This window comes from Phycodurus eques, chromosome 5 (genome assembly GCF_024500275.1).
Source record: "Phycodurus eques isolate BA_2022a chromosome 5, UOR_Pequ_1.1, whole genome shotgun sequence".
Lineage (NCBI taxonomy): Eukaryota > Metazoa > Chordata > Actinopteri > Syngnathiformes > Syngnathidae > Phycodurus > Phycodurus eques.
In genome coordinates, this window is record NC_084529.1 from 4,412,109 (window position 1) to 4,426,044 (window position 13,936).

The 13,936-nt window shown below is 44.2% G+C and overlaps 2 protein-coding genes across 4 annotated transcripts; both read left to right on the forward strand.

Annotated features, from left to right (window-relative positions):
• Positions 1-384: 384 nt before the first annotated feature.
• bet1l (Bet1 golgi vesicular membrane trafficking protein-like) lies at positions 385-3,109 on the forward strand. The gene is made up of 4 exons (XM_061676789.1): positions 385-434; positions 773-858; positions 2,383-2,439; positions 2,526-3,109. Exons 1-4 carry the CDS (start codon positions 413-415, stop codon positions 2,691-2,693), a joined length of 333 nt encoding a protein of 110 aa, XP_061532773.1. The 5' UTR covers positions 385-412; the 3' UTR covers positions 2,694-3,109.
• Positions 3,110-3,765: 656 nt separating this feature from the next.
• Positions 3,766-13,623, forward strand: deaf1 (DEAF1 transcription factor). Of its 3 annotated transcripts, none has more exons than XM_061677077.1 (13): positions 3,766-4,149; positions 5,617-5,711; positions 5,783-5,909; positions 6,912-7,067; positions 7,708-7,847; positions 7,938-8,003; positions 9,371-9,406; positions 9,514-9,637; positions 9,736-9,885; positions 10,382-10,650; positions 11,509-11,607; positions 12,030-12,119; positions 13,312-13,623. In XM_061677077.1, the coding sequence occupies exons 1-13, from the start codon at positions 3,969-3,971 to the stop codon at positions 13,411-13,413; spliced, it is 1,635 nt and encodes a 544-aa protein (XP_061533061.1). In that variant the 5' UTR covers positions 3,766-3,968; the 3' UTR covers positions 13,414-13,623. The 3 variants fall into 3 exon arrangements, with proteins under 3 accessions (XP_061533061.1, XP_061533062.1, XP_061533063.1); XM_061677078.1 differs by having other exon boundaries at positions 12,033-12,119; XM_061677079.1 differs by lacking the exon at positions 7,938-8,003 and having other exon boundaries at positions 7,708-7,869; positions 9,494-9,637.
• The last annotated feature ends 313 nt before the right edge of the window (positions 13,624-13,936 follow it).

Here is a 13,936-nt window from a genome sequence, read left to right on the forward strand (position 1 = left end):
ACCGACGTGCCTACCAGGCGGCCGAGTTGGCAGGGGCGACTTTCCCATCAAAGGCATGGATATTGACATTAATTCGTAATCTGCTCATTTCTCAACCGTCATTTTTACGAGTTTTACTTCACGAGTTGGTCAATGCCAAGCGTGTGCTATCGATACAAAACATCCCTTGTCCCCTGTCGTTATTGTACGGCGTTGTGCGTAACTGGACCGTTATCCTTGCTCTTTCGGTGTTGAACACACATGGAACGCGATGACAACTTTGCCCCTACTAGCTTATTAGCTACAAAAGTTACGCACATAGTTATAGAAATTATCGTCGGCACTTCCTGTTTATTTCGGTGACGACACGCCAGTCCCGGTCCAATGACGTTTGGTTCCGAGCTTGCATCCGGTTGCGACGTCACTCGCCAACATGGCGGCGGATTGGAACAGAGGTAAAGTATTTGTTTTGACACGTCCGTGTCCGGAAAAGAAGGCCTACCACTGAATTCTACCGTGTTTTTAAGTTTCATTTTACGATTACTTCCATTAAGAAAAGTAGCAGTGGAACAGAGTTGTCACGTACTTATTCGTGAATTCAGACTCGAAGTTGACGAGTTGCTTCCCCCCCCCCCCCACCCCCCCACTGTGACGAATTGTATTTACGTGCCTTTAACAAACGAGTTTTCTTTTTTATGAAACGTATGACGGTCAGCTTGGTAGTGTCTTATCTTCTGTGTGTCATACAACGAAGCGGTGTGTCATAGAAGGTGTAACGTGTTTGTGCTGGCAGGGCATGGCACCGTGGAGGACATGCTGGACGCCGAGAACGAGCGTCTGGCTGACAACTTGGCCACCAAAGTGTCCCGACTCAAATCTGTAAGTAAATCGTCAATAAAATACGATCATGTTTTTTTTTTTTTTTTTTTTTTTTTAAACGCTTTACGGCCAGAATACGATATGACTCGAGGAATAATAAAAAGTAGTCCTCCAAATAATTACTTGACTCGAGTAAGTATTGAGTAAAGAAAAAAAAAAAAATCAAGTACTGAGTAACTGGTGAGTGTGACTTCTGATTTATTATTTTTCAAATAACATAAATGTCAAACAAAAATATCAAACATGCATCTGTACATTCAGGTATTCCCTGATAATATCACTTTAAAAATAACAACAACAACAAAACGTTTTGGTCTGGCCACTGTAAATGTTCCTAAAATAACTTTTTTTTTATTGACGCTTGTGAAACAGCACAACAGACATTACATAGAAAAACTGAAGCGAGTTCAAAGTGGAGTTTGAACTTGCTCCTGAAATGTGCACATTTCTAGGCAAATACAGATGACATCGCTGTACTGTGGTCATGTGACCGCCTGGCTCCATTTGATTGATTGGGAGTCGAACGTCGATAGTGGTTATGTCGGATTTGGAAAACAGTCGTGATGCGACAGCACCCGAGGCCCAAGTCTCTCTGACAAAACCAAAACAAAGAGCGCAAGAAGTAATACGGTCCAAATAAAAGTAGCCAGCGGACTATCTGAGTGTAATTGGAGGCAAACTAACGTTTCCTCTTTACAAAAGTACTCAAGTAGAAGTAAAACATGTAGCGTTAAACTAAACTCAAGTGCGATTTATCTGCAGAGTTAAGTACTCTAAATGTAACTGAGTAAATGTAGGGCGTTTTGACTAGGTGGTGTTGAGATCGGAAATTGGTCCGATGTCGGCATATAAATGACAATCGGATCGGACTGGATCTAAAAGCTCCGATTTGACGACTTTTATACGAGCGGTCCATTCCATGCTCCGCTCTAGCACTTCTATCCGGATGGCGTGTGGCGCCAACGTGATCGCAACAGCTCGCTAAGGTGCTAACATAGTAGCAAGGAGTAAGAGTGAATGTTGCTTGCTTAAACTTTTTTTATTGACACTCGAGTTGAAGTTCACTGTAAAACTAAACGCATAGCAAAATAATTACACCTATTAAATGTTTTAGTTACTTTATGTAACCCATTGGTTAATAATAAACGGGTCAGTTTTCTCTATACCTCTTATCGCTGATTATTGTTCTATTTCACTTCATCAAGCCTTTTCTAAGATTCCATACTACAAAATCAGTCGTGTATGATTATTGCTGATATCGGATCGGAACGATACCGGTTTCGGCCAAAACTGAAGGCTGCAATATCGGTATCGGATCAAAGTGAAAAAGTTGGATCGAGACATCCCTAATTGTGACCTAACCTGTGTTTTGGGGGCAGTACTGATGTCATCACATTTCCAACGCTGAGGTCAATTCTTCATTATCACCACAAGCGCACAATAAATATAACGGTATTATTTGGAATAAATAAATATAGTCTCATTTTATGAGCTGTATTAAGTGTGCGGAACCTTCTCTGACAGTTGGCGTACGACATCGACAGAGAAGCCGAGGATCAAAACGACTATTTGGACGGCATGGTGAGTTCAAACCTATTTTAGCCCTCGGGGTCAAACCGGCAAGTGAAGGTAAACCTGTGTTTTGACGTATTTGCTCGCCCCGCCAGGACTCCAACTTCCTGAGTACCACGGGCCTGCTGGGCGGCAGCGTGAAGCGCTTTTCCACCATGATGCGCTCGGGACGCGACAGCCGCCGCCTCATGTGCTACGTGGCCATCGGCCTGGTGGTCTTCTGCTTCCTGCTCTACTACGCCGTCTCCAGGATGCGACGCTGACCCGTTCGGCGTCTCTCGGCCGCTCCCGCCGCAAACGGCTGGTAGACTCGGGGACGAGGGGGGAAAAAAGCGAGGCGGGACACGGGGGTGATCTGCAGGGGGGGGCGGCAAAGATGGCGCCTGAGCAGCAGTCGGGACTCCGAAGAGACTTTATTTATTTTTATTTTTTTGTCCTTTGAGATTTAATAAGAACTGTGGATCTCTGGAAAAAATGTGGAATATTTTGTAAAAGACAGTGACATTAAATGTAAACATTCCTGCATTTGGTAAAAGACTCATTGTTACATATTTATTTGTTCTTATGTTTTTAGTTCAAATCAGTCTATTTCTTATTTTCAATTCCATTCTGCTTTTGTGTAATCTTACTTTTAACTCAAAACTTAATTTTTTCCCAATAAATGGCTTTAATTACCAAATTGTTTCTTTTAAATAAATATTATGCATAATTGTATGTTTAATTCTGTTAACAGTATGAAATGGTCCATTGTTTTAAATAAACCAATGTGCCACTTATGAAATGCTACAAAATAGTATAATCACGGATATGCACCTTAAAATTAGGTAATGTATATCCATACATTTTATTTGCATAATTTTCATTACAACAGTAAAACTTTCTCAGTACTCATTAAAAAGTACCCTATAAAACTAAAATGGTTTTTGGTTTATAAAAATATATCATGAGCCATGTTAATGTTATTCTAAAAAAGGCATGTTATATGCAGTATACAATGAAACATCCATACATTTATTGTATTGACATAAGATACACTAGAATTATTTTTAATTAGTACAATATATTTTTTCATCGTCTTTGGAATTTTAAGTTTGATTTCAGAGAAGGTACTAGTTACGATTATAATTAGTACGTAAATGCATTACAATAAATTGTATTTCCAACATAGTCTTTTCGAAACATTATTATTCAAAGTTTCAGAGTAGATCGATACATTTTTTTTTTAAAGTTAGCATTGAGCGTAAACGCGTATACTGTGACGTAATCATTCGAGGGGGGGGAAATCCATTCACTTCGGCTGCGCTCGTTTCCGCTCGGCTTTTTCCGGCGTCTCATTGTTGCGAGGACTTGCGGAAAAACAAACCGTGAGGTGGCCTTTCCTCTATCCGGCGACATTCTTTTGCTTCGAATCAAACACATTTATTGTTTATTTTATCTGTACAAGTGAAATAGTTTCCGCGTGGCTACCGAGTGCCTCTTCGGCGTTCCCCGTGGCTCTTCGGTTAAATTCGGCTCTCGTCGTGTCGCTCGTCGGAGGAATGGACGAAGCGGAGTCGGCGACGAAGGCGCTCGGGCTGGATGAACCGCCCCAGCGGGCGGACTCGGATACCGAGTCGGAGGCCGAAGTCTCCACGATGGATGTGATGGCGCCGCCGGGAAACATCGGCATGGGAGCCGAAGCGATGCCGAACCCCGACGAGGCCGAGTCGTCTTTCGCAGGCAAGGCGACGCCGAGCTCCTAGCTAGCCAACAAGGCCGCAAGCTCACGCCGAGTGGCGGGCGCCACAAATCGCAAATTGACCCACTCCCTTTGAACATTGTCAAGAAACAAAGGCTGAAAAACACACTTTTTGTGCGTAATAGTTGTAAGCGAATCGGTCATGCGTTTACAAGCAAAATAAGCGAGTTGTGAGTACAAGTTTCTCCAGACTCCCTTTACTTTTTAAGGAATTTAAGTTTTACGGGAATTGTACGGCGTCACATAGTTATACGTTCCGAAAAAAAGGCTCTTATTTTTAGCTTTCGTGATATCTACAGTTCATCGGCATAAGTAGTTAAATTTGATTCATCCGAGATCCACGTTTTCCCACTTTCTCTCCAAAAGACGAAAAAGTTGTAAACGTTATTCACTTGCTCGGTCATTTTTTTACTCTTCAGTGACTTTTGTCACCTACAACCACCAAACCCTGAGAAGAAGTTGACTTATTTTCACATTCAAGAATATTTACAGTCCAACGGCGTCATTAGGAAATGTGTTCAGTCAGGATTTACTCAAGCAAGTAGATCAATGTTGTGTTCCAAAAGCCCCCCCAAAAATTGCCAAACCGAACTCACTTTTGCGCTAATTTTGACTTTCCAGTAACTTTGTCACCTGGAATCGCCAAACCCTGAGAAAGAGTTCACTTCTTTTCATATTTAATGATATCTTCAGTCCATCGGCATCATTAGTAAATGTGTTCAATCAAGATTTCACGCAAGCGAGGACTTATTTTGTGTTCCCACTTGGTCTCCAAGAAGCCCCAAAAGTTACCTAATAGAACTCCGCTCACTTATTTTGGTCATTTTAACTTTGTAGTAAATCTGTCATGTATAATCTTCAAACACTGACAATGACTTTTTATTTTTTATTTTTTTTTGATAATATCAACAGTTAAATGTGATTTAATCAGGATTCATGCATAAACAAGTGCTTCTGTGTTGAGTAACGGAAGTCTATTCTCTCGTTCATTTTTACTTTGCTGCAACTCTTGCATATCATAATTACAGAGAAGGAATAAACTTGTTTTAGCATTTCATGATAAAAAAAAAACAATTAATTGGTCTCACGTAGAGTCATAGGATCGTCAAGTTCAAGAAACAATGCACTCACGTCCACATTTCAACGAGGTCAACAGTTCATTGCCAATCCAGAATAAATGTGAGGGGTGGGGGGGAATTGCTTGACAGTACCCCATACTCCCAAAGTACCCCCTACAGGACCCCCCCCCCCCCCCCCCCCCAAGGGACACGGTCGAACGCGTTCTCCAAGTCCACAAAACACATCTAGACTGGCCGCGTATGGTCGTTCCAACCCATTTATTTTTTATCGACTCTCCACTATACATGTATAACAACAACACAAGCTGTTGTGTAGTCATCTTGTAATAATATTTAATGTATTTGTGACGATGAGATGTCCTTGTGCAGAGGTGTCCACGGTGGCGGTGGAAGATGTTCAGGCCGCAGACGACGTATTCACCAACTCGGTGGACGCGGTGGAAAACCTTCCGGAACACGTGCTGGTACAGCAGAACACACGCACACGCGGTACACAATATACACGTGTATTTGAATTGGTGTTTGTGTGTGACAGAGTGGAAGGAGCCCCCTCGAGCTGGGGGAGGGTCTGAGTAGCCAGAAGACCACCCTGATTGTAGTCCACACCGACTCTGGACTTGTAGAGCAGGACACACTCAAGTCCACGTCCGCCATCTCCACTGGTACAAGCTCACGCACACACACACACACACACACACACACACACACACACACACGCGCGCGTGTTTGTGTCTTTGCGTATGTGTATCCAAACGTGGGCATGCATGATTTTTTTGTTTATTTTTGCCTGTGTCTTTGTATGCGTGTGAGTGGGTGTGTGTCTTTTCTGGGTTATGAGTTTTTCTGTCTTTTGTGCCTTTTCTTGTCGTGTTCCTCTGTGTGTGTGTGTGTGTGTGTGTGTGTGTGTGTGTGTCATTTCGGGCTGGGAGACAAAAATCGAAGAACCCGGCTAAGTCGACTTCAAAAAACAGGTCGACGTAGAATTTCTGCCTCGAAAGCTCTACCGGAGCACACCTCACCGCTGTTCTGCCGCCCTCGCACACGTCCTGTATTATTCTAACATACTTCTCTGCCACTCCAGACTTCCGCATGCAGTACCACAGTTCCTCTCTGGGTACTCTGTCATAGGCTTTCTCTAGATCTACAAAGACACAATGTAGCTCCTTCTGACCTTCTCTGTACTTTTCCATCAACATCCTCAAGGCAAATCATGCATCTGTGGTACTCTTTCTAGGCATGAAACCATACTGTTGCTCGCAAATACTCACTTCTGTCCTGAGTCTAGCGTCCACGACTCTTTCCCATAGCTTCATTGTGTGGCTCATCAACTTGATTCCTCTATAGTTCCCACAGCTCTGCACACCACCCTTGTTCTTGAAAATGGGCAGCAGCACACTTTTCCTCCATTCCTCAGGCACCTTCTCACCCACTAAAATTCTGTTGAAAAAGCTTGTCAAAAATCGATTCTAAAAAGATTAAGTTGTCACAACACTACTGTCATTGCATGCCGACGTGTGTCTTTGTGTATGCATCGGTTTCGTGTGTATATGGGTGTGCGTCTTTCTGTGTGTGTCTTTGTTTCTTTCTGTACACCTATCGTTGTGTACGTGTTACTTTGCGTGTGTGTGTGTGTGTGTGACGAGCTCCCCCGTTTGAACCCTGAGGCCTGGAGACTCCGCCCACCCCGCTGACTCCACCCCTGTCCCAGGACAAAGACCCCGCCTCCAAGTACAACTGGGATCCTTCGGTGTACAACAACGAGTTGCCGGTGCGATGCCGCAACACCGGCGGCGCCCTCTACAAGAACCGCCTCGGCTCAGGTGATCACACCAGCCGCGACGTTGTGTCGTATTCCCGCAATGTCGGCGTAGAATTCAAAATTGTGGGAATACAAGACAAAATTGTAAGGATGCAACACAACAATGTAGGAATGTTACACACGTTGTGGTTATGAAACATAACATTGTGGGAATGCAACGTAATATTGCGGGTCCACGGCACAAAATTGTGGGAATACTACACATTGTGGAAATGTAAGACAGTGTGTGTGTGTGTCTGTGTGTGCAACACTACATTGTGTGTATACTACATGCCATTATGGGAACATTACACAACATAGTGTGGATATAAAACCCAACGTTGTTGGCATACAACATAAACATTTTGTGTACCCACAATGTTGTTTGATATTTCCAGAATGTTGTCCCACCATATTGTGAAATAAATACCCATACAAGGATGCACTGCGCCTACTATGGGATGTACAAGTCCCACAATGTTCTGTTGTATACCCGCAATGTCGCATTACCACTGTATTGTGCAATATTCCCAGTTCTTTATTACCTGTGTACCTACAGTGCTGCGCAATATAGTCCCCCAATGTTGGAGATCCACAGTGTCGCGTCGTTTCCTTTAGAATATTGGGTAATATTCCCGCAATGTTTTGCGTGGTGTGTTCAGGCGGTAAAGGTCGCTGCATCAAACATGATCAGAAGTGGTTGACGCCCACAGAGTTTGAGGGCCTGGCCGGTCGCGCCAGCAGCAAAGACTGGAAGAGGAGCATCCGATACGCAGGAAGACCTTTACTCTGCCTCATACAGGTCTCAACATGTCTACATAAGAGTGAGTACAGTACCGGCTAGCCCCAAGCGGCCTGGTCTAATGCTTTGGTGGCATGTGTCTACGTCCAGGACCGCATCCTGAACCCTCACGCCGCCTCGTGTACATGCGCAGCCTGTTGTGACGAAATGGTGTTGGTGAGTCAGCGCTGATTCTGGTCCATCGGCTGGTTCTGCTGCTTGATATTGTTACGCGTGGACCTCTGATAGGTTCACTCCATTTGCAACGCAATATGATTCGCGCCAAATGCGATGAGTTTCACTCCGATTTCAATATGATTGCTGCCGATTACGTCGCAACGTGATGTGATGCGATTCACTTTAATAATGGCTCAGTATGATATGTTTCCCGCCAATGCGGTACTATGCATTCGGCAAAACAGACCCCGAATGAGGTTGCAAAGTGATGTTTAAGCTTCATTCGTATTTACGTATAGCATATCATATTTCTATAGATAAATGATCGACATGTATTTAACGTTTGTCTGAAGACACTGACCATAAATCATAAATCATCGTGTCGTCAATCTGTTGTTTTGCCGGTTAGCAGTATACACAGGATGCCCGCTAAGCTGTTTTCCGGGTTTAGTCACGTGATGTTCCGCATATTGCGGATTAAGAACTATTTGACTCTGATCCCGAGTAAATATGATTCAGTTACGCTACGATGCACTCCAATTCTGGCACACTGCAGTCGGAAAACCCACGCAGGCACGGGGAGAACAGGCAAACTCCACACAGGCAAGGCCCGATTTGAACCCGGGTCCTCAGAACTGTGAGGCGGATGTGCTAACCCCTTTACCACCGTGCTGCCCAATATGACATTGTTCACTCCAAATATGATATGAATCTCTCCCATTATGATACGATTCCCTCTGATTATAATTTCATCAGGTATGATTCACTCTAATAAGAATCTGATTCAATTCGGTTATGATCGCATCCAATATGAGTCACTCCAATTCTGATACGATGCAGTACGACGCGATTCACTCCACTTGCGCTATGATTCATTCCGCTTAAAATAGGATTTACTCCACTTACAATATGATTCACAGTATTTACGATACAATTCTCCAAAATGAAACGACCCGACTTGGAAAAGCTGAAAGTCACTTCTTTTCACTCTGATTACGATATAATTCACTACAATCACAATATGATTTACTCAGATTGGGATGCGACTACATACGATACGACAATTTAAATCGATATGAATCACTCAAATATGATTCACTGGAGTGAGGTTTAGACGGGCCATAATTGACTCCAATTAAGGTACAATTCATTCCAATTATGGTACGATTCACTGCGATTACGATACAATACGATGCGACTCGCTCTAATTACCATGCATTTTATTCCACTTACGTTCCAGTGTGATGGGATTCATTCAATTACCGTACGATTGTGGCCACTTACGATTCAATGCGATACGATTCTTTTCATAGGTTCTGCTTCCTGATATTGTTAATCATGTAATTGTTGCGCGTTTCTGTTCCAAGGATGGAGAGTCCCTGGAAGCCGAGAGCATCACAATGGTACATCTCATTCTTTAAATTTGTATTATAAATCCATCGGCTCTTGTTGGATTGTGTGGGTGTACTTAATGTTGTATCCGTTTTAAGCAACTTCCTGTTGTCGTCAGAACGGTCCAGTGCGCCTCTTCGTCCCCTACAAGAGGAGGCGGAAGGAGACGGATCCGCCGCCTGTTCCCGCCAAAAAGGAAGTCCCTGCGAGCAAAAACATCATGCTCAGCCCGGGAACCACATGTGAGCCACATGACCGCTGTCTGCTCTGCGATCGGCTGATTTGTCACAGCCCCGTAAGGTCTTACAAAGATGGCGTCCATATGGTTCTCCCCCCGCAGTCACGGTGTCGCCCATGGGTCAGATCACGCCGTCGGGCACGTTGACATTCGAGCGCTCTCCCACCGGCGACACGGCTGCCGCCGCTGCTGCCGCGGCCGCCATCATCTCAGACGCATCGGCGCAGAATGAGGTGTACACAGACACAGCAGGTACATGTATTAGGAACATTACACTCCAATTTCAATCTGAATCACTCCAGTTATAACACAATTCACTCCCAAAATGATGCACCGTGTTGTAATTCGCTCCCTACTGTGACACAATTGAGTCAAAATATGCGATTCTCTCCACCTACGATTTAAGATCATGTAATTCACTCCAGTTATGATATAATTCACTCCAACTACAATTAAATCCTAAACGAGCCGCCCTCATGAGATGTGATTAATTGCAATTACGATACGATTCGCTCCAAACACGATATGATTCACTTCAATGAACATTGAGTGGTACTGGTCCACTCTTGAGCTCGGTGCAAAACCCACAAATATTTTACATGCAGCAGCCATACTGCCTGAGACTACATCCAAAGCTGGCGAATTTGCCGGTTGTCTTCAACCCCTTTTTTGTGTTGGTAGCTTTCACGGCCATTTTACTTCTCGTGTGCTGTCTTAGGACTGCTCTCCTCTTTTTGTGTCCTGCCAGTGTTGACCGCCTTACCGACGTTGGCGCTGTCTCATCAGGCCAAGATGGCGGTGGCGTCCCCTTCAGCCTCGCCGGTGGGCACCCTGGATGCGGGGCCCGTGGCAGGACCTCTGGCGGGCGCGGCGGAGGCGGGGCCGCCGCTGCTGAGCGAGGGTCCGAAGAACGCCTGGCAGTGCCTGGAGGAGATGGTCAACACTCTCATGAGCAGCGTGCAGCAGCTCAAAGCGTTGATAGAACAGGCCAAGAGGGACAATAAAGGACAAAAAGAGGTGAGCGCACACCCCACACCGCACGATAATCACTCGCGACACCACCCATGCCATAATATCACTGCCCAAACCTATAACATTGCCCAAACCTCAAGATAATCACTTGCAAAGCTCCCCACAACACTGGATAATCACTCTTAAAAAAACATGCTGCAATATCAGTCTGAACGCACCCCACACCACAGGATCATCACTCCACATACCCCGCTCCTCAAGATAGTCACTCTCAACACACCCCACACCACACGGTAATCACTTGACACACCCCTCTCCTCAAGATAATCACTCTCAACACACCCCACACCACTGGATAATCGCTCTAAACATACTCCACGGCACGTGATGATCACTCATACCACAGGATAATCACTAAAAGAACACCCCACACCACAGGATTCTGACTTGCAACACATCCCGCACCATAGAGTATTCACTCTCAATGCACACACACCACAGGATAATCACTTTTAACACAATCCATGGTACATTACCTCTAACACACCCAACACCACAGGAAAATCACTGGCAACGCCCCTCATACCACAGGATAATCACGCGTAACAGACTGCACATCACAGGATAACTCTTAAAATACCCAACCCCACAAAATAATCACTGTTAACACACCACACCACAAGATAAGCACTAGCAACACACCCCGCACCACAGGAAATCACTCTTAAGTCACCCCACACCACAGGATGAACACTGTCAACACACCTCACACCACAGAATGATCACCGTTAACACATTCACCAACATATGATAATCACTCGCCATGCTCAAATTTGGCCCTATTATCGGTATGTTTGTACTCAGCTTAAATGCTCACACCTCATTGGGTGTGCGTGTGTTCAGTGCGCCGTCAGTCAGTCCCTCCAGAACCAGATCACATTCCAGACGCCGGACAACTCGCAAGCCAAACGGAGCGCCGACATCGCTGAGGTCATCATCAATGTATGTTTTTCAGTAAGAACACGGGGGTTACACAAAAAAATGCTTTCCAAAAACAAACGTAATATAGGAAATATATGGACTGCCTTTACTAGGAATGCCTAAAATTTGAAATCATCATTTTATGGAAAATGGGACTTGAAGCGTGACCGTGTCATTCAGCACGGAAGACATTCATCCGTACAAAAACAAATAATCTTGCGTGTCCGAAAGAAGAAGAAAAAAAAAAGGGGGGGCCTTCGTTCACAATGATATATCGTCGCGTTCATTGAAATGTTATGTATCAAAAGTACTCGTAGTGTCGGCAGTTGGCATTGGCGAGTCATCGAGAGGGAACCATCGTATCGGTAAAAGGGTGATTGAACAACCGTTAAAACATTGCGGTGTCATTTCTCGGTGAAATCACACGGTTGTTGTCTTTTCAGCAGGTGTGCGAGAACTGCGGCCGCGTGGCCCTGAGCGAGTGCACGGGCTGCCGTAAGGTCAACTACTGCTCCATCTTCTGTCAGAGGAAGGTGAGGAACAAATGCCTGCTCAAAGACAACGTTACAGGCGCAGTTCGTTATCTTTGTTCGTCATCGTTCCGCTCTCGTTCGTGAGCAGACATCGGAAGCCGGGAGCCACTGCTCGCGTATTGTAGGGTTTTGAAATGGGGAATTTCCCATTACTTTCTGCCAGCGTGTTAGCAAGACACAAACCAACAACACTTGATATGAACAAGGGAGTCATATGACACGGACAGACGCTCGTTCAGAGTCGAGGCGCAACGAGGAATCGGCAACTAATTGATGATCAAATTCATCGACAGCTATTTTTGACAATGGAGGAATCGTTTGCCGACCTCGTTTTAACTTGAAATTGTCCAAATCCTTGGAATTAAAAGCCTCTCAACGGTAAATGTTCTCCGATTTCTGCCCCCCCCCCCCTCCATGAAAGCAGACTGATTATTTTTTTGTGTTGAACCAAGTTAAGAGATTTGCAAACATCCGCTTTGACTTTGGAAAACAATGGTCAACATTTTTGCCGATTTTCTGATGGGCAAAACAGAATAAAAATGTAGAATCGTCACATACGAGGGGCGAAGCGACGGGTCTGTTGTTGTAATACTGCATTACAGCGTAGGGGACATATCATGTAAAATTGAGTTTTTAATGCCTTCTATCTAGCGGTGAGACAATCAATTGAATAATTGGATTACTATGGCCACAACTGACGCCCAGGCACTCGACACGCAGAATGGCTAACAGTTAGCCGCTAACCTGAGCTAACAACAGCCACCTGCACTTTGACTCGTTGACGCTCGCGTCGCTCACCAGGCCAAGGCCCCGCATTTAAAGCCACGCATCGTCAAAGTCGCAGATTCTACAGTGTACAAACGTGAGGATTGCGACCCCAGGTGGAGCAAAATAAGAACTGCACCTCACATGTACATTTGTTGTATTATGTGTTGGTATTTTTTTTTTGATAATGCAAAATCAATGATTATCCCATTAACCGATGGAATAATCGGTAAAATATTCAATATCTGCAGCCTACTTGTATCCAAATAGTTGAGTGTGTGGCCACCCTTCAAGTGTAACATGAAACAATCAAGTCTAAAATGTGTCAGCCAGCGAGCCCTTCCGCCCCACTGTGATGTCACGGTGAGGCTCATTAACATAATATTTTCCCCTCCCCACTTGTGTGACGAATTGTTGTGCTGCGCAGGACTGGAGAGATCATCAGAACGCCTGCTGTCAATCAGGAGGGGGTGGGGCCATTGCGGCGGACGAACCAATGGCATCCGTCGACATGGACAAAGTTAAGTGAGAGGGCGTGGCTGGACCCGCCCACTTGAATCCTCCCCCATGAGAAGATTAATTAAGACGTTTACGGAAGAAAACACATGAAGACTATTTATTTTTATGTATTTCTTGAGGGATTTGATGATCTTTACGTTTGAAAGCTTGAGCAGTCATGCTTTATGTGCTATTTTCTTGATTAACGTGAACGTGATTAAACATGTTTTATGTTACACTTCTTGCCGAAGACATTTTTTTTTTTCATCAAAATGATTTTTGTCTTTTTAGTGTCTACAGCTTTTTTTATTTGTTATTGTTTTCTCAACTTAAATACAATGCCCCAAAAATAGGAAGTTATTTATTAAGTTGTCCATGAATGAATACAAATGGAAACATTCTATAAATATGTATATATTAGTTAATTTTTGAACCTAGTCATTATTTGATTGATTTATATAGATATACTGTGTGTCATTGAATAAATCATGATTGAGTTAGTACTTAATATGAAAATTATATTATATTTTGCAATGTAATTCAAGGACATACTA